The following is a 26,441-nucleotide window of genomic DNA, read 5'->3' on the forward strand; positions in this document are numbered from 1 at the left end:
GCTAGACCTCAAAACTAGACTTAAAGTTGGCAAAATTTATAGGTTAAAGTTTTTTTAAAGATTTAGAAAGCTACGATGCACATTTTAGTTGACTAATATGTTTTTAAAAAATGCTTCATTGCCTGTATAAGCTTCACATTTTTACAATTGAAGAATACAAATTGCTTTGGGCCTACACCAATGATAAATAAAAATCAACCCCTGGTCTAAACTATGCAGATCCAAGCTGCTAATTAAAGTACAACTGAAAGATTTTACACCTTTAGGTAAGAAGAGATGATGAATCTCACACAAACACACAAAGCCAATGACGTCACCAGCTTCCACACAAACAGCTGATGAGGCAACACTTCATACCACACCATTATGTTACAGCATAGATTATGTGTTATTACTGCACCTCCAAAACAATCATCTGTCTCTCACAGCGTCTATCTGCAGCCTCAAACTGACCACACGCTAGCACGTTAGCACCTCAAGTACCAACCAGGGCAACACTCTGTGTGTTTCTAATATTAAGGTGCTTTATTTGGAGAGTGAGCACATAATAGTTTACTGTGAGTGTCTGAGTGTCTGCTGACATCATTTGCTGTTTGTGTCAAGAGTTTCACCGGCTTGTGCAACACAAAAACAACTTCATTGCTTACTTATTTCGTGATATGACCAAAAAAAAGACACAAAATGACTAAAAAAAGACACAAAAAGACTAAAAAAAGACACAAAAAGACTAAAAAAAGACACAAAATGATCAAAAAAGACACAAAATGACCAAAAAAAGACACAAAATGACAAAAAAGACCCCAAATTACAAAAAAAGACACAGAATTACCAAAACAAAGTTACAAAATTAAAAAAAATATATATATATTATTATTATTATTATTTTAAAATCGCCCAGAGGTTTTACAGGCATTTTAGGCTATTTCAGTGAAACATATCACTATTATTTAAAGGTCAGTCCAGATATTTATGGCATTTTGTACAAATATAAAACACTTTTGCTAAGAAGATAAAAAACACATAAGCTCGACAGCATTCTTGGAGCTTTATTTTGGTAGTTTTTCTTTATATTTTCCTCATTAACTCCAAACGTCACAGACTTATCACACAGGTTTAACCCTCAGATTCACCCATTTAAATCAACTTATATAAAGCAATTAAACAAATATGTGCACCAACAAACTGCACCGCCAACAAAAAAACTCCAATATTTTCACGTTTTTACCTCTTTTCAAGCCCCCCAGTGGATCCTCGGAGCGAGCCGGAGCTTTAGTCCGCATCGGAGACAGTTCAACCGGGTCCAACACACCAAGAGACAACCTGAACTACCTCATCCCATCGCTGTCTGTCCGTCTGCCCACACTGACACACACACACACACTCCACCCAACACACTCACACACTCACAGACAGGCTGAGGCTGAGAGAGGAAATGTGAGCGAGAGGCAGAGAGAAGTGAGATCACAGAGTTGACAATGCTGCTGTTTGTTTCTGTGGCTGCAGCACAGACGGACAGAAGTCTGACTTCAGCAGAGAGTCAGTCCCACTCGCTGCATTCCCTCCCAAACACAACAACAACACAACAACAAGCTCCATTCAACACTTCAGAGAGGAGAAAAGAGGAGAGAGGAGAGAGGAGGGACAGAGGGGACGCTGTGTCCACTCCAGCTCTACACAATATCACCAAAATAAAAGCACAAGTTTCAGTTTCATCTAAAAGGCAAAAAAGAGAAAACTTTGTAGGTAAAATATAGATTTTTTTCCTTTCTAAAAAAGGAGGTAATAAAATATATCTGAAGGTTCCAAATGTGAAAGGTCAGCAGTTTCAGTTTGATCTAAAAGGCACAAATTAAAATGAGAAAACATAAACATATATAGGTGATTTTGAATGTTGTTGGCATTGATTTAACCCATTTAAGGCGGGAAAGCATTACCGCATTTCTATCATTAAAACCTGTTGGGGCGCTGTTTTGTTATTCTACCATTAAAGCCGGGAAAGTGGATAAGTTGTTTTGTAGTATTTGTAGTTTTTTCCACCTATTTTTGGTCTCTTGGCCAATGAAATGCATCAGAATACATGTGGGAGTGTTGCAATGCAACATGGGACTTTTGCAGAACTTTGAAATCATCGCCAAAAAAAGGTCATAAAATGACCAAAAAAGGACACAAAATGACCAAAAAAAGACACAAAAAATACAAAATGACTGTAAAAAAGATACAAAATGACAAAAAAAACCACAAAATGACAAATCCACTGCTCCCGCGACCCGGCCCCGGATAAGAGGACGGGAATGCATGGATGGCATTAAAAATATAATTTCGGTTAAAGAGCTTCCACATTACAGGAAAAACAAACTAATAAAACCTTCTTTTTAAAGAGAGAATTGACCGTTTACTGAGCTGATCACGCCGCAGGAATGTGTTGATGAAACTGCCCATAAAAACTTTAAAGAGTGGAAGTTGGGAAAGTGGAGATGACAGTTTGATGATAAACAGTTTCCATTAAAAGTTCATTATGAAAATGGACGTGATGTACCATGAAGGGTCCTGTGATGTGGCGTATCAGTCAGAGAGGAGGGTGGGGCTGAATCAGAGACAGAAAGGAGTCCTGCTGTCTATCTGTGAGCTCCATCGCTACAGGAAGTCTCTGTGTTTGTGTGTTTGTAGGGACTTAAGTGCTGTTATCACTTGTGAAGCTGCGGGTCAACGTGAGGAGAGAGAGAGAGACTTCTTCCTCTTAATCAGCCTGTTTCTCTGTTTCTCTGTTTCTCTGTTTGTGTCCCTGACTCAACACACAGATGCTCTGCAGCCTTTCATCTCTCCTCTCAACACTTCTTTATTTCTGGTGGCAAAGAGCAAAAAACACCAAAACACTTTCCTGCAGCAGCACAACAGGATTTATTCTTTCACAGGTTTGAGAAAACGACGTGTCATAAGGACGGGGCAGCAGCCCGCTGGACTATTATTATTATTATTATTACTAGTAGTAGTATCATTATTATTATTATTATGGTTATTTTCTCATATTTTTATGTTATTGTTTTTATTGATATTGATATATTGATTGACATTTTTTTCTCTGTTTTCTACTTAAATGTACTATTATTATTATTATCGTTACTATTATTTATTATTATTATTTATTTATTGATTTACATTTTTTCTCATTTTTTTGTACTTAAATTTACTTTATTATTATTATAATTATTATTATTATTATAGTTATTGTTATCAGTAACATTATTTTATTGATTTATTTTATTATTTTTCATTAATTTATTATTTTTCTCTCTCAGTTTTCTACTTCAACTTTATTATTATTATAGTTATAGTTATTCTGATCAGTATTCTTTACTTGTATTTATTTTATTATTTTATTTTTTTCTCACTTTTTCTCTCTCAGATTTCTGATTGTATTAACTTATTATAATAATAATAAGTATTATTAGTATTATTAATAGTAAATAATAATAATTATTATTATTATTAAAGTTATTGTTATCAGTAACATAATTATATGTATTTTTTTCTTGTATCTTTAATTTATTTATTATTATCGTTATCACTATTTATTATTTTATTATTATTATCATCTATCATTGTTTGCTGTCATTTCCTGGGCTTAACTTTTGTTCAACATTCATCTTTTATTATTATTATTATTATTATTATTATTAATTAAGTAATAATCTCCCCTCTAACTCTGCTGAATCATTTCTTGAGGAACTTCTTGTTAACTGGCCGGTATTCTTGTTCCTGTCTTGGTTCTGATAAGTATATAAAATCAATAATTAATGCTTTAAAGACAATATTGCTTCAGTGATTAGAGGAAATAAATTGTGAAATAAGTGCCAACAGTTTCTGTTATTTTAATGTGTCACATTCATATTTAATCAACACTTCACATCTTCTGCTGCTCGCTTCATTCTCAGGTCGAATCAACAGGTTGTACATGTTAATAAAGCTGTCAAACAGCTTCTCAGCCAATAAAATACAGTTTGTAAGGAAACTGTAACTGTTTAATAACATGCAACTCCGGCCATAAAGGAGATAAAAGCCTCTGAAAGGAGACCTAGCCTTCCTTCTGTGCAAATAAGATTAAAAAACCATAAAATGAATGAAATTAAGATTTTGCACTATATCTCAACACCAAACGGTCATGTTTCACCTGATAAAAACAACATTTTTGATAATATAGTTCTTAAAAACACTGTCTGAATGTCTTTCAAATGTCAAGACTTATTCTCCTTTCCTCTCTTTCATATTTATATTTTTGCACTTATGCATCTTAACCCTTAACTCTCTCTGTTTCTTTCTATCTGAGAGGCAAACAGCAGATGGGTGAGTGGGTGGGCGTCCTGGCAACGTCTACCAGAAGAAGAACGGACCGCCAAACAACAAAAACACACCTCTGACCTGAATAAATTAACAAAACATACGCTACAAACGTTCATCATAAGAAACAGATGCTTCAGATGTGGAAATGATTCATGTAGCTTCAATAAAACCAATCAGTCAAGAGTTTTCACTACCTTTCATATCTTCTGATATTCTTGTGGCAAGAGGAGGGAAATCAGTTATATAATCTTCCAAACAGCTGAAATTTTTTCTGCTTTTTTAAGAACCCAAAACCTGCTAGCAGGTCTGAAAAACATGTATTCTTACAATGAAAAAAACCCCCACTAAAATTACACCATTTATCACAGTGAGAAACTGTAAAATCAGTCAAAATTATAACAGTCAAAACTAACTATAAACCCCTAAAAAAACAAACAAACAAACATTAAATGATGTATTTTCCTGCAAGAAATGAGTGACTCAGCTGAGTCCAACAGAGGTGAAACTCGGACTGAACCGCGGGCTGTTTACACAGATCAGAGAGGAGAGGACAAGAGGAAATAGAGGATGTAAATTTGTAAATAATATATTTTTTTTTATTTTTACCAATGTTGGTAACATGTGTGGGCACTTGGGAAATGTTTATATATAGATTAAATTTTTTCCATTTAAAAAAAAATTAAATTAAATTTGCATCTCTTTTTTAAAATTGATTTATGACATCATAAATATGTTATTCTGCACAAAAGATATTTTTAATTCTATCTACTACTAGTCATTATTGTGCTGTTTCCATAGGACAGGATATATATATATATATATATATAAGAGAAAAAGTGCGGAAAAAATAAAAAATAAAAAAATAAAGAAAATAATCTTACTGAAAACACTCACTATAATAATAATATTAATAATAATAATAATAATAATAATAATAATTATTATAATAATAAAGTTAATTTCAGTAGAAAACTGGGAGAAAAAGTGAGAAAAATTAATTTATTAATAAAAATAATAAAATAAATAAATAAAATAATGTATATATCACTCAGCGTGCATTAGTCTTTGTGTCCTTTTATTAAATACTCTAAGTTGTTGTGTTTTTAATTGACTGATTAATGAAAAACAAGGGCACAGTGAGTAAAGAAACACTCTGAAAAGGGTTAAAAGAAACTATGATAGAGATCATATAATAATAATAGCTTGATTTTAAACATTTTGTAATGCAAAGTACTGCCTGTATTATATTTGAGGGCTGAACATTTGTACATTTGCATAAAAGGTATCTCCTGCAGAAAAGCGGGGACGGACTGATGTGATATGAAGGCAGAGATGACTAACAGCACCAGCAAATATTAATATCAGTATCAGAGAATCAGAGAGTGTGTCAGTGGGCGAGAAACATCCGCAGGGACATAATGAGATGCAGCGACTTCAAAAGGCTCAAAGAGGCTAAATGTGGCTCCAGATCAGAGGCAGAGGCAGATAAATACAGGTACGCCTCAAATCACCTGCTTACTAGTGACTGGAGCTGCATTCTGTTGTCTGACTGGAGCAAAATAAGCTGCACGGAGCTTCACAGATTCACAGAAAGTACAACTTCCTCCCTGGTTACGGTCTGATGTCATTTCCTCCTTTCTCTGGCACGCAAACAACACTTTAACCCTTAATAGGGCACTCATTGAAATACTTGCAAATTCCAAATTTCAATCCGAGAGAATATTGGAGGATATTACATACAGCCAGAATGTGTAAAAAAAACATACGGAAATAATATTTTGAGAAAAAAGTTTACAAGATTAAAGTGGCAAATCTACGAGAAAAAATGCACGGATTTATGAGATTTAAAGTGGTGAATCTGGGAGAAAAAAGTTGCTTTTTTCCCACTTTTTCTCGTAAATCTGCGACTTTTTTCGCTCAGGTTTGCCACTTTAAATCTCTTAAATCTGCGACTTTTTTTCTTGTAGATTTGCCACTTTTATCTAGTAAATTTGCAACTTTTTTCACAAAATATTACCTGAAGTTACCAAATATAGTTCTTTGCCCGATAAAGGGTTAACCCTCTGGAGTCCATTTATTTATTGAAAATACACATGTTTTATTTACAGTAATAACTTTATTTATATATGATATGTAGACAAGCTGAGAAAGCTAGTTAAAGTTCAATCATAGGAGCTTTCACAGTGTGACATTTATGTTTCTAGACCATTTTTAAAATGTGAATTTTCTTGCTACAATGAAAACTATTACTATTTTTAATTTACATGCAAATAGACTGTTTTGTAGTTTTATTATTTGTTATTTTTTCTGCTGTTTTTGTGTGCCCTAAACTATTTCCTGCTTTATCATCTTTTTTACTCAAAATGGAACCACAATTTACCAAAAAACAATATTCAGTATTTAGGAAGAAGTAAAATTAGAGATTGAGAGAGAAAACTTGTGAGAAACATGTTTACTGAGGTAATAAATCAAGTGAAAAGTATGCTTGTTTTCTCATAGATTCCTATAAAGACACATTTCCATAGACACCTGTGTCTTTTGTTTGTATTTTGGGTTCCTGGCAGCTTTATACTTTGTTAATTAAAATAAAATGAAAAATCTGACTGATAGCCAAGTTCGTGTGGAGAAAAAGGAGCCATGCATGTGATGTAAGGACAGACTGAAAGATGATAAACAGAGACAGAAATTAATGCACAGGGAGTTGACAAATTTGAACCAAAATCTCCTGGACTTCAGAGGTTTAACTGCCATTAAACTGCAAACAGAGAGACTTCTGCGCTGCACAAAGCTGGAATATTACCACGACAAACCCCCGTGATTTAAACCCCGTCAGAGTGGAAGACTGAGGCTGATTTAAAGGCTCCACCACACCAAGTCCACTTAATTAACTGTCACATTCTCACAATGAGCATTTGCAGATGACAAATGGTGGAAAAAGAGAAAAGACGCCTCTGTGGTTGGACGGATTCCTGCAGGAGGACAATATAAATATGCAGTTTTAGCATGAATAAACAATATTTTCTTTATTTTTGCACATGCACATGAGGGTTTTTTATATCCCCTGTCCTGTTTCTGCAAAAAAAAAACCTCATGTGCACGCTCAAAAATAAAGAAAATATTGTTTATTCACACAAAAACTGCATATTTATATGTAAAAACTAACCTATTTTTATGCAATCCTGCAGGAATACTAATAAAACTGCATGCTGCCCTTGGAAATCAAAGCTGAAAGGTTTCCTAATAATTGACAGGATTTTTTTTTTTTTTAGTTGCAGGAGAACAAGATTACATTTTTCAGGGCAAACTCAGGACAACAGTTAGTGTAATGTATTAACTGCATCCAGGAACAATGTGTTACATATTTGTGTTTTGAGTAACTGGCCAAAAACTGTTGCAACACATGAGCACAGAACAACAACAGCAGCAGGAGGAAATACCATAAAATATTCCATTAGAAGTAGTAGATGTGCTGAAACTTATGATTATTTGCATTATGGATTAGTCTGTAGATTACTTTCTTGATTTGGCAAATCTTTTGGTCTATAAAATGTCAAAATAAACTGGAAAAAAACTCATCCCAGTATGTAATAAGATATTCATTTTAACATGGTGCAAAATAGAGAAAAGATGGAAATCTCCATATTTCAGAGTCTTAAAACAGCATTTTCTGACATTTTTTGCAGACAAAACCTACTCTACCATGTCTGTAAATGTCTGGTTCGGTCCAAAACCCTCCTAGATTCGTTATAATATGATATGAAAATGAAATAAGTACGATTTTAGAGACTCTAACAATGGTTTGTTCTATACAACATCATAAAATACAAAAAAAATATCCATCTTAGTTTGTCAAAGTCCAAGTTGATGTCTTTAAATGTCTTGTTTTGTCAGTCAAAAATCCAAAGATATTCAGTTTATTATGATATAAAAAAGAGAAAAAGCAGAAAATCTCCATATTTGAGAGGCTGAAACATAATTTTCTGCCATTTTGTGCAGACAAAAAATTACCCTATCAACGGTTTGTTCTATACAACATCATAAAATACAGAAAAATATCAATTTTAGCTCGTCTTAGTCCAACCTGATGTCTTAAATGTCTTGTTGAGAGGCTGAAAACAGCATTTTCTTTGCCATTTTTCATGAAAACTTACAACAATTATCAAAAAAGTCATATAAGATAGTTAAAAAAGTCAATTGACTTATTATTGCAGCTCTGATTTTTAATAAAAGAGCTGAATGCAAAATGTTACCAAGGTAACCAAGTATTACCAGTAACATGCACTTCAAAAGGATCAAAAGGAAAATGACTTATTATGCAGAATAGTCTACATTGTTCTGTTTTTCTCAGGGGAGATTAGCAGTAAAGTTCTGCATCATATCACCAAAGCTGATCATAAAAAGTTTTAAAAAGGAAATAAATAACTAAAGTATGTCACCATGTCCTGACTGTACAGGTCTTATGTAAATGAACAGGGTGAGCTGAGTGCACAGAACCAGTTTGATGATCACAGCTGATCATCAACAAGCTGTCAGTGTGAACGATCTGCTGCCAACATCAACAGTCACTTTGTCTTTAACAGGACGGGACACGTTCAGAAACAACCAGCAGGTTCTCAGAGAGAACAGACCCGAGGAGAGAGGACAGGTGGGGGAGTCATTTCTTTGAAGGCGGAATAAAGTTATTCAACTTTCTAGTCGTCTGTGTTGGTTTCTTATGCATTGTGTTTATTTAATTTATGTGCACCCCAAAAAGTCTTGTAACCCCTGGATGAGTTTAAAACAAGTGCAGAAGAAAGAATTAATATTCTATTTTTTTGCAAACTGAATGTGCTCATAAAGGCTGTTTCCTCTACCGCCCAATACCTGGAATGAGGCGGGTCTCACTCGCCGAAACGCCCCTAATTTTAATACGAGCCGTCCGGAGCTGACTTTTGTCGGGACTTTTTTCTGGATTTTTTTTCGTCCCTGACTTTTGGAGACTCCTTCTTACTCTTCTTAACGAGCCGCCTACCCCTGTAGGCTAAGAGTAAGATTAAGAAGGAGTCGAAGCACAGTCCTCCTGCAGCAGTCTCTCCCAGCTGCAGAGCCGGAGGGGATGTTAACCCCCTCAGCGTCCAGTCTGCAAATTGCTAACAGGCTAACAGTTAGCTCTGTAGCAGTACAGTGTGTATGTGCTGCTGCTGCAGGAGGTGTTCACTTAGCGATCTCTGTTTGTTTACAACAAGCACCGGACACTCTGTTTACAGTTAGTGATGCCGGTTAATTCACGATCACTATGTTTATGATCAGTGGAGACGCTGTGCATAATTAGCCATGCTGGTTTGTTTATGATCAGCTGCTGACATTGTGCACAGTTAGCGACGGCGGCCACTTTTGAGTCTCCCGTGTTTAATCTGTATGTGACATCACGGTCGAAACTGTCGCTAAGCAATAAAACGATAGTCAAAAACCATACGTCACCTCCAGAGTCTCGTAAATCCCTCTGGGGCCTTTTAGTAATGGAGACACGCAGAGTAAGCGGACTTTTGAGAGGGCGTGGCCTGAGGCTTTTCCCCCTAAAGGAAACACGGCTAATCTCACAATTCAATTCAACATCTAAACCTCTTGATCTCTCTTATGCTGCATTAACACTCTCCTTTTGAAATTTTATTACCAGTTGTTAAACAAATTTAACAAATCGCCCAATCTAATATGATTACAGCCTCCTGAAGAAGACAATTTCACCTGTTTTCCATGTCTAACTTGTCGATGATAAACCTCCATCTCATCAGAAACAGAAAGTAATGTGATGCATAATTTAATAAAACAAGGTGTGCAGCAGCCTCAGGGATCAATACTCCACTTAATCTGACACGAGCAGAGAAAAAAAGTATAAAAACGAGCCCAGATGTTCAAATAAAAACCACATCGTTGTGAGATGAAACCACGCAGGCCGACAGCAGCGTGAAGAGCTGCAGCTCTGCCCTTTAGGGAGGACAGACAGGCAATTAGCTCGACGCTACAGTCAGTAGCATGTCAGCAGGCCTGCACCCCCTGCTGGGTCCAGACCCTCTGACTGCTGCTTCCTTTACCAACCAGCATGATTGAATCCCTTGAAACAATATAAACACACAAAGATACATAATGCACACTGACGGAGCATGCATCGATTGTGCAAAACGCAAAAAAACATGTTCTTGTTTGAAGCTTCTGCAGCATTTGAATATGTGAGTGAGCCTTTTTTTTTCTTCAGTTGAGTGTTGAGATGCTCCAGCAGAGAGGGAGGGAGAAGCATCAGAGCTGCTGAATAATGCAGTGAGATAGTGAGACCAGGAGAAACCTGCAGCACCGACTCTCCTTCAGATAGAGATGTTGTAAATCCAAACCGCTCGGAGGAAAAAAGACACAGAAAGAAGCAGAGTGGTGAGCCCATCTGCAGAGAAATGAGCTGATATGCATCGTTTTACAGCTTCCTCTGAATGTTTATGGCAAGTTTATTATTAGATTTTTTAAAGTGGGGTTGTATAAAGTACACTGTAAAAAAAATCCACACACAAAACAAACAAACTGTCGTTTTTACGGTAAAAAAAACAAAAAAACAGCCAGCCAGTAGACCTTTTTTTAAAAAAATATTACGGTAAAAAGATATTAGCACTGTTGATTTCATGTTTAAAATTACCATTTTATTCAATTTTTTTACCGTATAAATAAAGTTTTTCCACCATATAATTGACAAGAAAATACTTTTTAAATGCTGCATGAATTAAAGACTTTACCATTAAATATTACAGTATATTTTTGTTAGAGATACGGTGTTTAGTACATTTAACAGTTAGAAAAAGTATTTTTTTTTACAAAAGATAAATGCAAAAATTACAGTGATGCTTGTGTATATATATATATATATATATATATATACATATATTTGTAAACATATATTTTTCCCAGTGTACTTATCAGTGATATTACCTACAGTAGATGGCAGGAGAATTTGAAGTATAAAGTGATTTTGACAGAAATATCACAAATTTAAGCTTCGTTTTGGTGACTTTTTCGAACAGAAACATAATGTAACCTATGATCCATTCAAGGGCTGTCAGAAAGTTCAGATTCTGATGATAATGCCTGTTTTTACAGTTTCTTTCTACGATAAACGGTGTATTTAAAAAAAAAATTAAATATACTTTTCAAAAAAAGTAGTATAATGAAATAGAAAGTTTAATTAAGTAGTGGGGTTGTATAAAGTACCTGTGAGTGAGGTGACCTGCAGTAGATGGCAGGAGAACTGACACAGAAGCTAATCGATGCACTCTAATGTACTTATTTTAAGCACCTAAAACAATAAATCAATATCACTTTAAGTGCACACTATATTTAGAATATTTTTATTGCTTAACCTTGCAGCCAGACAGCCTTTTTTTAACTTTGCATGGAGGAACAGAACACTGAATCAGTAATTTACTTGGAATTTCATATTGTTTTAGAGCTTTTCCTCATTAAAAAAAAACAGTTTTACTTGTAAAATTACTTCATATTCATTTTTTTTTAAAATGACCCTTACTTTGTCTGGAAATATACCCAGATTATCATATTTTAAGGGGTAGTTTAGTTTATATAAAATTGGGGTTGTATGTGGTGGTAATACATAGTCATATCTATGCAATTTCAACACCACCAGACTCCATTGACAAAAGCAGCAATTTTACTCTGAAGAACACAGGAGTTGCTGTTCTATTGATGCCTCAATTGGTTTGTTTGTTTGTGTTTTTGTGTGACTTTTGTGAATCCTAACCAACCCTTTAAAACACAGAAGTCACACAGAGAAAGAAAGAAATCCTTATGCATTAATGAAATTTAAAATAAAAACAAAGAAAGACGGGGAAAAGAAAGTACAACAAATATTTGTTGTGAATTTCAGAGTTCGTCTAGTTAAAAAACAGATCAACTTCCTCATATTTACTTGATAATAATAATAATAATAATAATAATAATAATAATAATAATAAGCGCTTGAAAGGGTACTCAAAAACAATGAGGAACAGTAAAATTATTTTATAATTATTCTTAAAACTAATCATCAAGACTTTCTCTTAAAATCTCTCTCTTCAAAGCCACCAGACTCCATTGACAAAAACAGCAATTTTACTCTGCAGAACACAGGAGCTGCTGTTCTACCGCTGCATTGATTGGTTTGTTTGTTTGTGTAATTGTGTGACTTTTATGAATCCAAACTAATACACAAAAACACAAACAAACCAACCAATCAATGCAGTGGTTGACCAGCAACGTCTGTTTCCTGCAAGGTAAAATAGCTGTTTTTGTCAATGGAGTCTGGTGGCTTTGAAGAAAGCACAGATATGACTATGAATAACCACCTTATATGACTCTACTATATAATAGAATTGCAGTTTGTTTCTCTTTGCTGTTTAATCTAACAGAGTAAATATGCAGCTGAGCATGCTCAGTGACGTCTGTCACAACAGCATTCTTTTCTTTCCGAATTGTTTTTGCAAGTAAACCGTTACTGTGACCAAACAAACAAAGAAAAGATTGATGGCTACAGGTGATAAACAACGTGCCAACTCACTGACGTCACACAGAGAACACTGTTTGGATCTCTGGATGGTGAGATAAATAGAAAAAAACTCACCTGCAATGACTTCCTAGATCTTTAGATTTAGCCACATTTTTTAGCTGTTGTGATCCCTTAAGATTAAGAAATTTAGATTATTTTCTTAGTTGATTGATTAGACATTTGCACTGTAAAATGTCACAGAGAAGAAAAAAGGCCATGACAGTTTAAGTCAAAGGTAAAGCCCTAATCGCTTCTATTCCATATTCACTTCCTGCACTTCTGAAGAAATATTTTTGATATGTCACAGAAATCTTAATAATGATTTAACTGTAGCAGCAGCACATATTCACTGTACTGCTACAGAGCTAACTGTTAGCCTGTTAGCAATTTGCAGACTGGACGCTAAGGGGTTAACATCCCCTCCGGCTCTGCAGCTGGGAGAGACTGCTGCAGGAGGACTGTGCCGACTCGACTCGTTCTTACTCTTCTTAACGAGCTGCGGGGGTCGGCGGCTTGTTAAGAAGAGTAAGAACGAGTCTCCAAAAGTCTCCAATAACACCAGAAAAACTTACTGGATTTGTCTCCAGTCACTTTCTTGACAAATAGTCCCTAAGGGGGTCTAAAAAGTCACTAAAAATGTAAAAAAAAAAAGTCGCTAAATTGGCGACACTGCTTCACCGGCTTTTACAAATGGTGCGTGTTGTTGGCATTGAGAGTACTACTTCACATCCTGCTTAGTGTTCTATCCAATCAGTAACCAGGCTTTTTTCAGGGGAGAAAAAAGACCCTGCTCTTCGACAGGGATGAAAAAAGTCCGCTCCGGACGACTCGTATAAATTAGGGGCGTTTTGGCGAGTGAGAGCCGCCTCATTCCGGGTATTGGGCGGTAGTGGAAAGACCATTTAGTTAGCCACCAGAGACTGGAAACGAGTCACTGTATGAATGTGACTTGGGGAGTTTTTGTAAAACATAATTCATATTTTTGTTAGTGAAAGTAAACTCTGTCAGCATATCGACTCGAGGCTCAGCTACAGCAGCCTGCAGGAGCCCCGAGGCCTCAACCTCCACCCTCGTTTACAGCCGTCTGTGCACTTCACGCTAAACCAGAATCACCCTGGGACCTCATTAGAATTTAGGAGATCGGCCTGTGTGTGTGTGTGTGTTTTCTGAAGAAGAACAAACTGGGTTTCAGTCCAATTTAAATTTAAAGACACCAAATTATTAAAAAAGACACAAAATTATTAAAAAAAGACACAAAATTATTTAAAAAAGACACAAAATTACCAAAAAAAGTTATTAAAGGGACCTTTCACACACAACACGGTAAAGTGCCATTCATATAAAACTCACATTAAACTTTCATATCAAGGTGGGGGCCACAAAATATTGTCACGAGGGCTGTAATTGGCACGTGGGCCGCGAGTTTGAGACCCCTGATCTATTCTACACTGTTTCGTTAGATTAAAAAGCAAAGAGAGACAAACTTTGGTTGCTCCATCATCATCTCACAAAAACAACATCTGCTCGCCTGCTGCACCTCTCAGCCAGTCCTCACACCTCGGCACCGCGCCCGCCGCACAGAGTGTGTGTGCATCCATGCATGTGTGTGTGTGTGTGTGTGTGTGTGTGTGTCAGTCGGAGGCCATCTCTAAATCTGCCTGCATTGATCGCAGCGGAGAGAAGAGCCAAGGTGAATTCCTGCTGATGGACGGAGATAAAGACGACAGCCAAATGGAAAGTGCGAATCGTTTCCCGGGCAGTCGATAAAGCAGCCGAAATCTCTAAAAGACTCTCTTTGTTTAAGTGTCTGTGCCTTTAGAGCTGATTACACACACTTACCTGCCTCACTGGGACGTTCACACTCTTGTCATCAAGTCTAATACACAAGTAACGCCCCGCGAGGAGAGCAGCTTCAAGTTAAAGCTTCCACCTGTAGCGTTTTCACAATCTATAAATCTTTATGACATGAATTTAGTGGTATTACAGATGTTACTTTGAACAAAAAGCCTCTGACATAAAGTTCATACAGGGAAGCCTGTTTCTTACCCTCAGACTGACTTTTGCACTTTATTCTTTTACTTTTTGGCGTTTCTTTCGTGCCGTGGAGTAACTGATGTTTCTATAGTGCAGGTGGGAAAGTTGTGCACACGATGTGTCGAAGTTCAACACCATAATAGATGAATTTTTTGTTTTTTTCTAACTTTGAGTAAGTTCTTTTAGTTGCCAAACTTTAAAGTGCAACATTTTTCAAGCGTGTTAAACATGATTCTGAAGTCACGAGAAATGATTCAAAATGAAAAACAAGTCGAAATCACGAACAAAAGTCAATGTAACGAGAAAATCGTCAAAATAATGAGAAAAAAAGTTGAATTCACAAGAAATTGTCAAAATGAAAAAGGAAAAAGTTGAAGTCGCATGAAAAAAGTCAAAATGACAAAAAAAGTTGACATCACGAAAAAGTCGAAACAACAAGAAAATAGTCAAGATGAGGAAAAAGTTGAAGTCGCAAGAAATTGTAAAAATGAAAAGGAAAAAGTTGAAGTCACGATAAAAAGTTAAAAATAACCAGAAAATAGTCAAAATAACGGAAAAAGTCGAAGTCACGAGGAAAAGTCAAACTGAAGAAAAGTTGAAATGACAAAAAAAGGGGAAATTAACGAGAAAATATTCAAAATAATGAGAAAAAAGTTGAAATCACAAGAAATTGTCAAAATGAAATATTTACAACATGAATTTAGAAGTATTACAGACGTTACTTTGAACCAACATGAGCTCTGCCAACAAGACTGTCAGCCTCTGACATAAAGTTCATACTGAAGCCTGTTTCTTACCCTCAGACTGACTTTTGCACTTTTTGGCGTTTCTTACGTGCCGTGGAATAACTGATGTTTCTATAGTGCAGGTGGGAAAGTTGTGCACACCATGTGTTCTAAGTTCAACACCATAATAGATTAATTTATTTTTTTTCTAACTTTGAATATTTGCTTTTAGTTGCCAAACTTTAAAGTGCAACATTTTTCAAGAGTGTTAAACATGATTCTAATCTGACTCGAACAGCTGTTTCCTTCTAAATTTGATTTCACTGGTGAAAAATTGTTGCATATTTGCATAATTCTCGGGACAGCAGGTTGGTTTAAAGGTACTCAGTTATATCGGCTCAGCTACTCAGTATTTAATTGAGGTATATGCAATGTTGTAGCACATTTCTTGAATTCAAATTTTCTTCTTGCAAAAATCCTAAACTTTATGCCTTTGGAGGTTTTTTCAGTGTTTATCAAAGTGACTTCATTGTGCATTGGGTTTTCTCCTGTGTAAACTTGGCAATAAAGATCTAATAACTACGTTTTAACTAAATAAGTGACTAATATTAGTTGCACCATGACTACATAACTTGACTAGTAAATGTAAGCTACGTAAAAAGTAATTTACTTTTGTTTTCATGGGACACGAACCCCGTTCTCCTGGGTGAAAGCCCGCCATTTTTTCGACCCATCCACCTCTTCTCCCTCCCTCCCCGAGGGTGACATCCACCATTTAAACTCTGCATCACCGTCAATCATTACTTCCACGTCAGCAAGATGGTGGTGGAGAAAAGTCTAAAATGTAAATATGAGTCAAATTTTGCTGGCTGTACAAACTTTTTAAACTCTGTGTAAACAGCCTGTCCTGTCCTGTCCTGTCCTCTCCTCTCGGCTCTGTGTAAACAGATTTTCAGTGAGTATTTGTCATGTGACTCTGAATTTCTCTTACAAATATTTTTTTTTTAATTGGGGGGGAATAAGGAAATTATATACAAACAATTTCCAAGTGCCCACAAGTGTCAGGAATAATGGGGGAAAAAAGTTTTCTCCACATATTGAAGTATTGTCATGTTTCCAGCCTCTCCTGTCCTCTCCTCTCAGCTCTGTGTAAATGGATTTTCAGTGAATATTGCCACGTGACCGTTCAAATCAATCATGTCTTCACAGTGTCTCTGAGGAGCAGGTCAAACAAAAAGTCCTTAAATCAAACAAGCAAGGCCACCTGATGTCAAATGTCCCAAAGTAATTTCACGTTTTGCAACAATGATCACGGAGAGCAACACAAAATCTTATCCTACAAATTCATAAGGAAGGAAACTGTCGTGCAATCATTACAAACACTAACAATTCCAAATAAAGAATAGAAACTCAATGTGATGATGTTATTTAAATGTGTTAACAGTGTGATAACTTTGTCATCGCTGCTGGAAACAACAAAAAAACCCGACTGAAGCCAACTCTGTCACAGCACGGATTCCATTTCCACCATTCCTATTAAAAACACACGAGAGTGTGTCTGTCTGCTCCGGGATGAATCCATTAAAAATGATCATTGAGTCGTCTGCGGATCAGTTCAGAGGTTAACTCCAGCATGAAGCTGCAAGATAAAGACGTACCTGACCTTGTTCACCACCTCGGAAAAAAAAAAAAGATCAGAAAATAAAACACCTGCCGCCATCTATCATCTACCAGCAGCCACTCAGGACTAAAACAAACCCAAAACATGGACTTCCCAAAGGGGCGAAAGCTGCAGAGCACGCTGCTGTGGTTTAATTGGTCCTCCATGAGTTCAGTAGTGGGGTTAGTTGATAAATTAAAGCTCTTATTGAAGCCAGCTGGCAGGAAACAACAAGCACTTTAGACCTGAAAGAACAACTTTGAAGCACAAACAGAGCAACTGCATCTTACTCACTTGTGTTTCTCTGCAATATATAAAATATATATAAATCTAGAAGTCCTGCAGCTCTATGGAATAAGGACAATCATGGCTAGAAGTGGGAACAACTCAAACATGTCTTTGTGCAGAATAATACAGTTGGAATGACAGATATCTTAAAGAAAAAAATGAAATAAATTATTTTTTTTTTAATTGGAAAAAATTTCATTTATATATAAATATTATACATAGAGCCCACAAGTGTCAGGAATATTGGAAAAATAATTGTATCTCCACATATTAAAGTGTGAAAATAACCACAAAAAAAATTATCAAAAAAAGACAAAATAACTAAAAAAGACACAAAATAGTTCATAAAAAAAAAATAAAAAAAATAACATAAATAACCATAAAAAGACGTGCAAAGACCAAAAAAAGCCACAAAATTGTAAAAAAAGAAAAGAAAAAAAAAGACACAAAATAACAAAAAAAGGACTAACAACGATACAACAGAGTTCATATTGTACATATTGAAGTATTGTCATGCTTCAAGTCTCTCATGTCCTCTCCTCTCTGCTCTGTGTAAACAGCCTCTCCTGTCCTCTCCTCTTTGCTCTGTGTAGAATAAAGAGATTCTGACAGAAAAATCAACATTTTAAGCTTCGTTTTGGTGCCTTTTTTAACAGAAAACGTAATGTAACCTATGGTACATTCAGGGAAAGTTCAAATTTCAATGATAGAGCCTGTTTTTACAGTTTCTTTCTATGATAAACTGCATATTTTTCATAATTTTTTAAAAGAAAATATACTTTTCCAACCCGCCTGTGGGGTTCAGAGAGTTAAAGCCAAAACCAGGTGAAATAGAAAATTTAATTAAAAAGTAATTTAATCCGATATGCACACCCATACACACCCTGTGCAAACGTTGGTACACACAGATCTGGCAAAAAATAATTAGAGAAAGAAAGTGCTCAGGAAAAATTATCATAAATTACCATCAATGTTCTAATTACAACACATTTTAGGGAGAAATCTCCAAGAAGCAGCACTTTACCTGCCCATCAAGCCCTCGTTACATTAATGCAAATCACTCCGTCTGTAAATACTTTTTTTATTTGAAGAGCAGCGAAGCGACGAGTCAACAAGCTGTGGCTTTTCTTCCTGCTGCGGGGGAAGAAAGAGCACATAAACTAACTTATGGCTGCTCTGGTGTTTCTGCAGGAGTTGACGGAGATCGAGGCGATCGTGCACAAGCTGATCCAATCAGGAGACAGGACGAGGGGTCAGGGGTCACACAGTGTCCCATTACCCCGGGCACCATGCTTCATTATTCATCGCACACCAGAGAAATGCAGCTGCAGGGCACACACACACACACACACACACACACACACACACACGCAGGACAGTCGTGTCCCACAGCAGCAGAGCTATTACAGTGGGGACTCCAGGGGAATGTCCCTCCTATTCATTCAGAGGGAAGTTTAACCTCATCTGCAATGACATTGAGCACAACTTTATCATCAGATTGGAACATTTCCATACAAAGGAAAGATAAATGTTGAAAGTAGAGCTTGAACAATGGTCATAATTGCACAAAATCCATCCATTCTTTCTATGTGAGCGAAGTGGAGGATAAAACATTTGCAACTTTGGTGGAAGTTTCAGCCAAGAAAAGAGACTAAAGCCCGACCGATATGGAAAAAACTAGAGGCGTGTTTTTACTTTTTGGAAAGTGTTTTTGGAGTGTTTTGGAGGCCCGGGGGCCACATACGGCCCGCACCCTCACTTGAAGTGGCCCTCAGTACAACTACATGCATTTGAGCATGAAATCTTAAAAGTGCAGTGCAAAAAATGCACAAAATTACTTCTTGTAATTAATGTTGGTCTGCTGTTCTTGCACTGAAAAAATAAATAAATCCCAGTAAGTGGTTATTTTTTATTTGCTTCAAACCTTTTGTATTCCTATTCATACTGTTATACATGCATTTGAGCATGAATATGTCAAGTTACTGCACTGTAAACATATCAAAAATTGCAGTTTCATCATATCTGGTTAAGTGTACGGTCCTATATGTGGCCCTGTGTTAGTGTCCATGAAAAACTGTGGCCCCCTGCAGCATTTAAGTTGCCCATCCCTAAAATACAGGTACTTTTGTAGCAGTTAACCAACAGAGTTCGTATGTGACAACAGACCGACGAGGCAAGCAGCGTTGCAAACAAAGAGACTTTGTCGCTGTATTTAGCGACTATTCAGACCCCTCTAGCGACTCTTTTCCACAAAAGCGACTAGCGACAAATCTAGTGCTTGTTTCTGGTGTTATTGGATACTTTTGGAGACTCGTTCCTACTCTTCTTAACGAGTAGAAAGCGTCCCAAAGCACTCACAAGCGGCCCAGTCCTCCGGCAGCAGTCTCTCCCAGCTGCAGTCAGAGCAGGAGACGTTAACCTCTCAGAGTCCAGTTTGAACCAGTCTGCAAATGAATCACACATGCTCGAAATCGCCGCCTCAATCGCATCCAATCAGCGTCGACTAGTTCGCCGCTAACCAGTAAAGTTGGGCAGATCTTTTCTCCCAAGCCACGCCCACAGCGGCTCACTAGAGGGAAAAGTACCTGATGGAAACACACCTTATGTCTTTCACTGTCAGCTATTTCTATAAATGATAACTGAGAAAATAAAGAATAAATAGGAAGAAAATAGACCGCTAAATAAACATTGTTACTGTTCAGTTTCAGTGTTTTTCTGTATTATATCCATCCATCAATTCTCGTCCGCTTATCTGGGGCCGGGTCGCGGGGGCAGCAAAAAGTTCTCATAACGGCACATATTGTACAGAATATAAACAGACACTAGTAGGCCTTTGATTAGCCGATATTAGTCGATAATATCAGTGAACAGATACATCTGTCAGGCTCTACTTGATTCAGCATGAATATATATCACCTCTGCAGGTGATGGTCACTCGCCTGCAACAAAAAAAACAGCCTTTGTCTTTAAATCTTCTTCTCCTTTTATCTTTTGATGTTCTTACTCTTGCAAACTCCAAACATCCTCCGGCAGACTCTGCTGGAATAAAATATCCCGACTGCTGCCACTAAAACCTAATAAAAACAACACTGATGGCGAATGACAAAATGATTGACAGGTTGTTTTCTGTTGGTGGTCAGATGTCGGTGGATGTGATAAATGAACCAGACAGAGCTCAGAGGTGTAGATGGACAGGGATATCAGGCTGATGTCTTTAAAGAAATGACCAGGCTGATCGATAAGGAAACTTTTGTTCCTCTAATCATGCAACTGGTAATGAGAATTTGTTGCTTATAGCAACAAAAAGCTCCAAATATGCAGCAGTTAGCCAGCCAGAAACTGGAACTAAAGAGTGTTTTCAATGTCTATAAATCTGTTTATTATTTTCCCATTTAATCAATTATTTACTTCAGCGTTCGTACACTTTCAGTGGTCAAATTCAAGCACTTTTCAAGGACTTTCTAGGTCCATTTTCAAGCTTTTCCAGGACCTTTCAACTGTTGTAAATGGCATGTTTGAGATGAGTACTTCCATTCTAAAAGGGGTAATTTCACTTAACCATACCACCAGCAGTGGTATTACACTTTTAACAACTAAAAGTAGTTTGCTAATCTCATAAAACATCCTGGTATGGGAATCTAGGGGCTAGGAGCAAAAGGAAGCTCACAAAAATCATCAACCAGCAGCTGGTGGAACTAAACACGACCCAAACTAGGAGGAAAGACCAGAAATACTTCAGGACTTTCACATCCACTAGGAATTAGAAAAACTCCCTTCAGTATATATAGGCTATTCACTTTATATATTTTTTTCCATTGAAAATGGAAATCTATAGTCAGATTGCAAGAGAAATACAGTAAGAATTTCAAGCATTTAGAAGCACTTAATCCAAAATCCAAGCACTTTTCAAACCTTGAAATTCAACATTAAAATTCAAGCATTTTCAAGGATTTCAAGCACCCATACGAACGGTTACTTGGTCTATAAAATGTCATAAAATTGTGAATCAGCATTTCCCAAAGCTCAAGACGACGCCCTCAAATCTCTTGCTTTGCCCACAACTCAAAGATATTCAGTTCACTGTCACAGAAAAGTAACGAAACCAGAACTTCAATCTGAGAATTTTGGACCAACCAAAAAAGTTGACGAACTAATGTAATAGTCAACAAGTGATGGAGGATCAGTTAATCTCTGCAGCTCTGCCCTGTGTGAACATGTGACAGTGAGACTCTGAGGGGCGTTTGGGTCCATCAACGTCCTCAACTTCATGAAGCGACAAACCGACAGGGACACCAGCTCCCTGCAGCGATCGGCTGGCTGAGTTTGTGAAGGCGATAAAGTCTGGGAGGTTGCAACTTTTCTTGCAGGCTCTTTTTTTCATTCATCACAGACTGAAACAGTATCAATGCATTTTGAGGAGAAACTGCCTGTAGTGTGCGCTGTTACCGGAAGAAGTGGAAATGTGATGTAATGTAAATTTTTTGGTAATTTTGTGTCTTTTACTAATAATTTTGTCTTTTTTTTAGTAATTTTGTGTATTTCTTGGGTCATTTTGTGTCTTTTACTAATAATTTTGTCTTTTTTTTAGTAATTTTGTGTATTTCTTGGGTCATTTTGTGTCTTTTTCTGTCATTTTGTGTCTTTTACTAATAATTTTGTGTCTTTTTTAGTCATTTTGTGTCTTTTTTGGGTCATTTTGTGTCTTTTTAAAAATAATTTTGTCTTTTTCGGTCATTTTGTGTCTTTTCCGGTCATTTTGTGTCTTTTTAAAAATAATTTTGTGTCTTTTTAGGTAATTTTGTGTATTTTTTGGGTCATTTTGTGTCTTTTTTTGGTCATTTTGTTTCTTCTTTAAGTAATTTAGATTTTTTTCTGTCATTTTGTGTCTTTTTTTTAACATAATTTTGTGTCTTTTAGGTAATTCTGTGTATTTTTTTGACATTTTCTTTTTTTTTTAAGTAATTTTGTCTTTTTGGTAATTTTGTGTCTTTTTTATCACCATTTTCACGATTCATTGAATCTCGTCCCGCTCTACAGCCACATTTATTTCACATATCCGACTCAGTAGAAACACCTTAAAATGTGGTCGGACAGCACTTTTTATGCACCAGTTTGCTTGAAGTGCTCCGAAACCTTTAAGAGGAAAACTTGGCTGTGCATATCTCCACAGATCAGTCTAATAAATCTTTGTGAAACTGACCCCAGAGCGGAAAAGCCTCGGCTGCAGGATGCAGAACACTACCGCTCTCCACTGAAACCTACATTAAACTAATGAAGACGTTACAGCACCAGTAACAGCTCCTGACAGCCAGGCCAGGCAGCTTTCCTTTCCCTTTAAACCTCTGAAGTCCAGGAGATTCTGGTTCAGATTTGTCAACTTCCTATGCATTCATTTCTGTCTCTGTTCAGCATCTTTCAGTCTGTCCTTACATCACATGCATGGCTCCTTTTTCTCCACACAAACTTGGCTATCAGTCAGATTTTTCATTTTATTTTTAACTAAAGTATAAAGCTGCCAGGAACCCAAAATACAAACAAAAGACACAGGTGTCTATGGAAATGCACAATTTTTTTTAACCATTTATACACAAAAACAGCAGAAAACATAAGAAATAATACAACTACAAAACATTCTATTTGCATGTAAGTTAAAAATAACAATAGTTTTCATTGTAGGAATAAAATTCACACTGTAAAAATGGTCTAGAAACATAAATGTCACACTGTGAAAGCTCCTATGATTGAACTTTAACTGGCTTTCTCAGCTTGTCTCCATATCATATCTAAATAAAGTTATTACTGTAAATTAAACATGTGTATTTTCAATGAATAGATGGACTCCAGAGGGTTAACACTAATACAGCAGAAATTCCTGCATGGTGCCAAGGGAAGACAACAGAACCAGTTTTAATAAAAAGGCGTGCATGCTCCTTATATTAGATTCACTCTACTGCAAACATGCACAATGCTCGTAACTCCTTTGGTGGCTTTTCCACCCAAAATTCTGCATGATTCTGCAGGATTGTGGTCATGAAAGCAGCTTAATGTGTCATTGCATGGACAAAATATGATGCACAATGCTCATAACTCCTTTGGTGAATACTTTTGACAATTATTGTCTCACAAACTCAGACAATTGACCGAAAAAGACACAAAATGACAGAAAAAGACACAAAATGACAGAAAAAAACCCTAAATTACTTAAAAAAGAAACAAAATGACCAAAAAAAGACACAAAATGACCCAAAAAATACACAGAATTACCTAAAAAGACACAAAATTATTTTAAAAAAGACAAAAAATGACCCAAAAAAGACACAGAATTACCTAGAAAGACACAAAATGACAGAAAAAACACTAAATTACTTAAAAAAGAAACAAAATGACCAAGAAAAGACACACAATTACCTAAAAAGACACAAAATCATTTTTTAAAAAGGCACAAAATTACACAAAAAATACACAAAATAAAAAGCCATGCATGCTCCTTATATTAGATTCACTCTACTGCAAACATGCACAATGCTCATAACTCCTTTGGTGGCTTTTCCACCTAAAATTCTGCATGATTCTGCAGGATTGTGGTCACGAAAGCAGCTTAATGTGTCATTGCATGGACCAAATGTGATGCACACACCTCCAAACCTGGCGGCTGCCCTGCGTCTGGACGGAGACACCAGCTCCTTGACGATCTGTAGGACCTGCATGCTCACAGGGAGGCAGCCGGTGGTGCCGCGGGGCAGCCCGATGTCGCCCTCTCACCCTCCACAACCTCATGCCTCCCCGGCTCCCCCTCCTCAGGACTCATCCCCTAATCCACATCATGACTCCCGGCTCCTGGGCATTCCCCTCCGAGCTCCGAGCTCCTTTCTGGGTGGTGTCGTCCAAAAAAATAATAATCTTCAAATCCTCTCTTTTTTTTATCTTTTGATGTTCTTTCTCCAGATTTCAACACATGCTTGCAAACTCCAAATGTCCCTCAGGCTGCAGTCTTTGCTGGCTTCTCTTCTTTCTATACCATAAAGCACAGATGTACAGTAGCACACACACATACACACACACACACACACACACACACTCTTCTAAGTGCTTCACCTGCTTAAAATGCTGCACGAAACAGCCAATAAATCTCAACTCAACAACTGGCAGCTGCTGAAAGTAGCGGAGGGTTCTCTGGCGGTGCCGACTCTCTGCAAACTGAACGTATTCATCTTGCGTGTGATGTGTGTGTGTGTCGCTCAGCTGGAGTGCTCACTCACACACACACACACACACACACACGGACACACACACACACTTGGCTGCAGAGAAGCAGAACACAGCAATCTTCTTCTTTTCTTCTTCCACTTGGCTGTCGTGGATCGATCCGTGCAGTTGAGCGGTGATGTTGCTCCTCAACTGTCCAACTCTCTCACCTCCTCCTGACTCTCTCGTCCTCTCCCATCCATCTCCGTCTTTTGCGTCTTCCTCTCCTCACATCCTTTAAATTCTTATTAATGAGCGCTTCCACTCACCCCGAGCATCTCTCCCCCTCCCTCCTCCTCCTCCTCCTCCTCCTGCTCATTGTGTCGCCGCTCTCCGTCTCGGTCACCCAGCCCCTTTTTTCTTTCTTTCTTTTTTTTCCTAGTGTACATTTACTGTGAAGCCGAGAACACGAGCGGAATATAGAAAGGGGTAAATGCAATGCACGAGATGTGTGTTTATGTGTGGGTGTGTGTGTGTGTGTGTGTGTGTGTGTGTGTGTGTGTGTGTCCCGGTGATGATTTGTGTCCAGCAGCATCAGTAACACTGTCATCCTCAGGCCATGGCCATGCATATCTCCACAGATCAGTCTAATAAATCTTAAATGATGTCTTTCTTTTAGTAAATTTGTGTCTTTTTTTGGTCATTTTGTTTCTTTTTTAAGTAATTTAGGCTTTTTTCTGTCATTTTGTGTAATTTTGTGTCTTTTTCGGGTCATTTTGTGTCTTTTTTTAAATAATTTTGTATCTTTTTAGGTACTTCTGTGTATTTTTTGGGTCATTTTGTGTCTGTTTTTAAATAATTTTGTGTCTTTTCTTGCTCATTTTGTGTCTTTTTTGGTCATTTTGTTTCTTTTTTAAGTAATTTAGGTTTTTTTTCTGTCATTTTGTGTCTTTTTCTGTCATTTTGTGTCTTTTTTGGGTCATTTTGTGTCTTTTTTAAAATCATTTTGTGTCTTTTTAGGTAATTTTGTGTATTTTTTGGGTCATTTTGTATCTTTTCTTGGTCAGTTTGTCTTTTTTTTGGTCATTTTGTGTCTTATCTTGGTCATTTTGTCTCTTTTTTAAAGTAATTTAGTGGGGGTTTTTTTATGAAGCGGACAAACTGACAGAGACACCAGCTCCCTGCAGCGATTGGCTGTCTGAGTTTGTGAAGGCGATAAAGTCTGGGAGGTTGCAACTTTTCTTGCAGGCTCTTTTTTTCATTCATCACAGACTGAACCAGTATCAATGCATTTTGAGGAGAAACTGCCTGTAGTGTGCGCTGTGTACGATTCATTGCAGCAGCATCAGTAACGCTGTCATCCTCAGGTTACGCCCTCTCACATTTTCAGCCTCAGCCTGTCTGTTACTGTGATGAAGATGTTTTTACTGTTTTTTTAAGGCAGAAAAAGAGGAGAAATTCAGGCTGGAGCGTGCATAAAAAGAAGAAACAACATTTACCTAGTTTTATTAAGAGTCTGTGATTGATTTACTCTTGACCCTGGAGGCAGGCGCTGTCTTACTCCTTCTGCTCCTTGTTGCCTTTGATACTGTAAATCACACTGTCACTTAATTACCTTCGCAACGTGGCTGGAATTAATGTTATAGCTCTACACTGG

At 36.9% G+C, this 26,441-nt stretch overlaps 1 protein-coding gene across 2 annotated transcripts in view; it reads right to left on the bottom strand.

The window, feature by feature from the left end:
- Positions 1 to 26,441, bottom strand: part of usp6nl (USP6 N-terminal like) — a 118,248-nt gene that overhangs the window by 45,938 nt on the left and 45,869 nt on the right. The window contains exon 1 of one of the 2 annotated variants that reach the window (XM_059325775.1): positions 24,237 to 25,315. The exons of the other annotated variant lie outside the window; for it this stretch is intronic. Coding sequence (XP_059181758.1) covers positions 24,237 to 24,306 — 70 coding nt within the window. The 5' untranslated portion in view covers positions 24,307 to 25,315. Of the gene's footprint in view, positions 1 to 24,236; positions 25,316 to 26,441 lie in introns of those variants that run through there. 2 annotated transcript variants of the gene reach the window in all.

Source organism: Centropristis striata, chromosome 22 (genome assembly GCF_030273125.1).
Source record: "Centropristis striata isolate RG_2023a ecotype Rhode Island chromosome 22, C.striata_1.0, whole genome shotgun sequence".
Taxonomy (NCBI): domain Eukaryota; kingdom Metazoa; phylum Chordata; class Actinopteri; order Perciformes; family Serranidae; genus Centropristis; species Centropristis striata.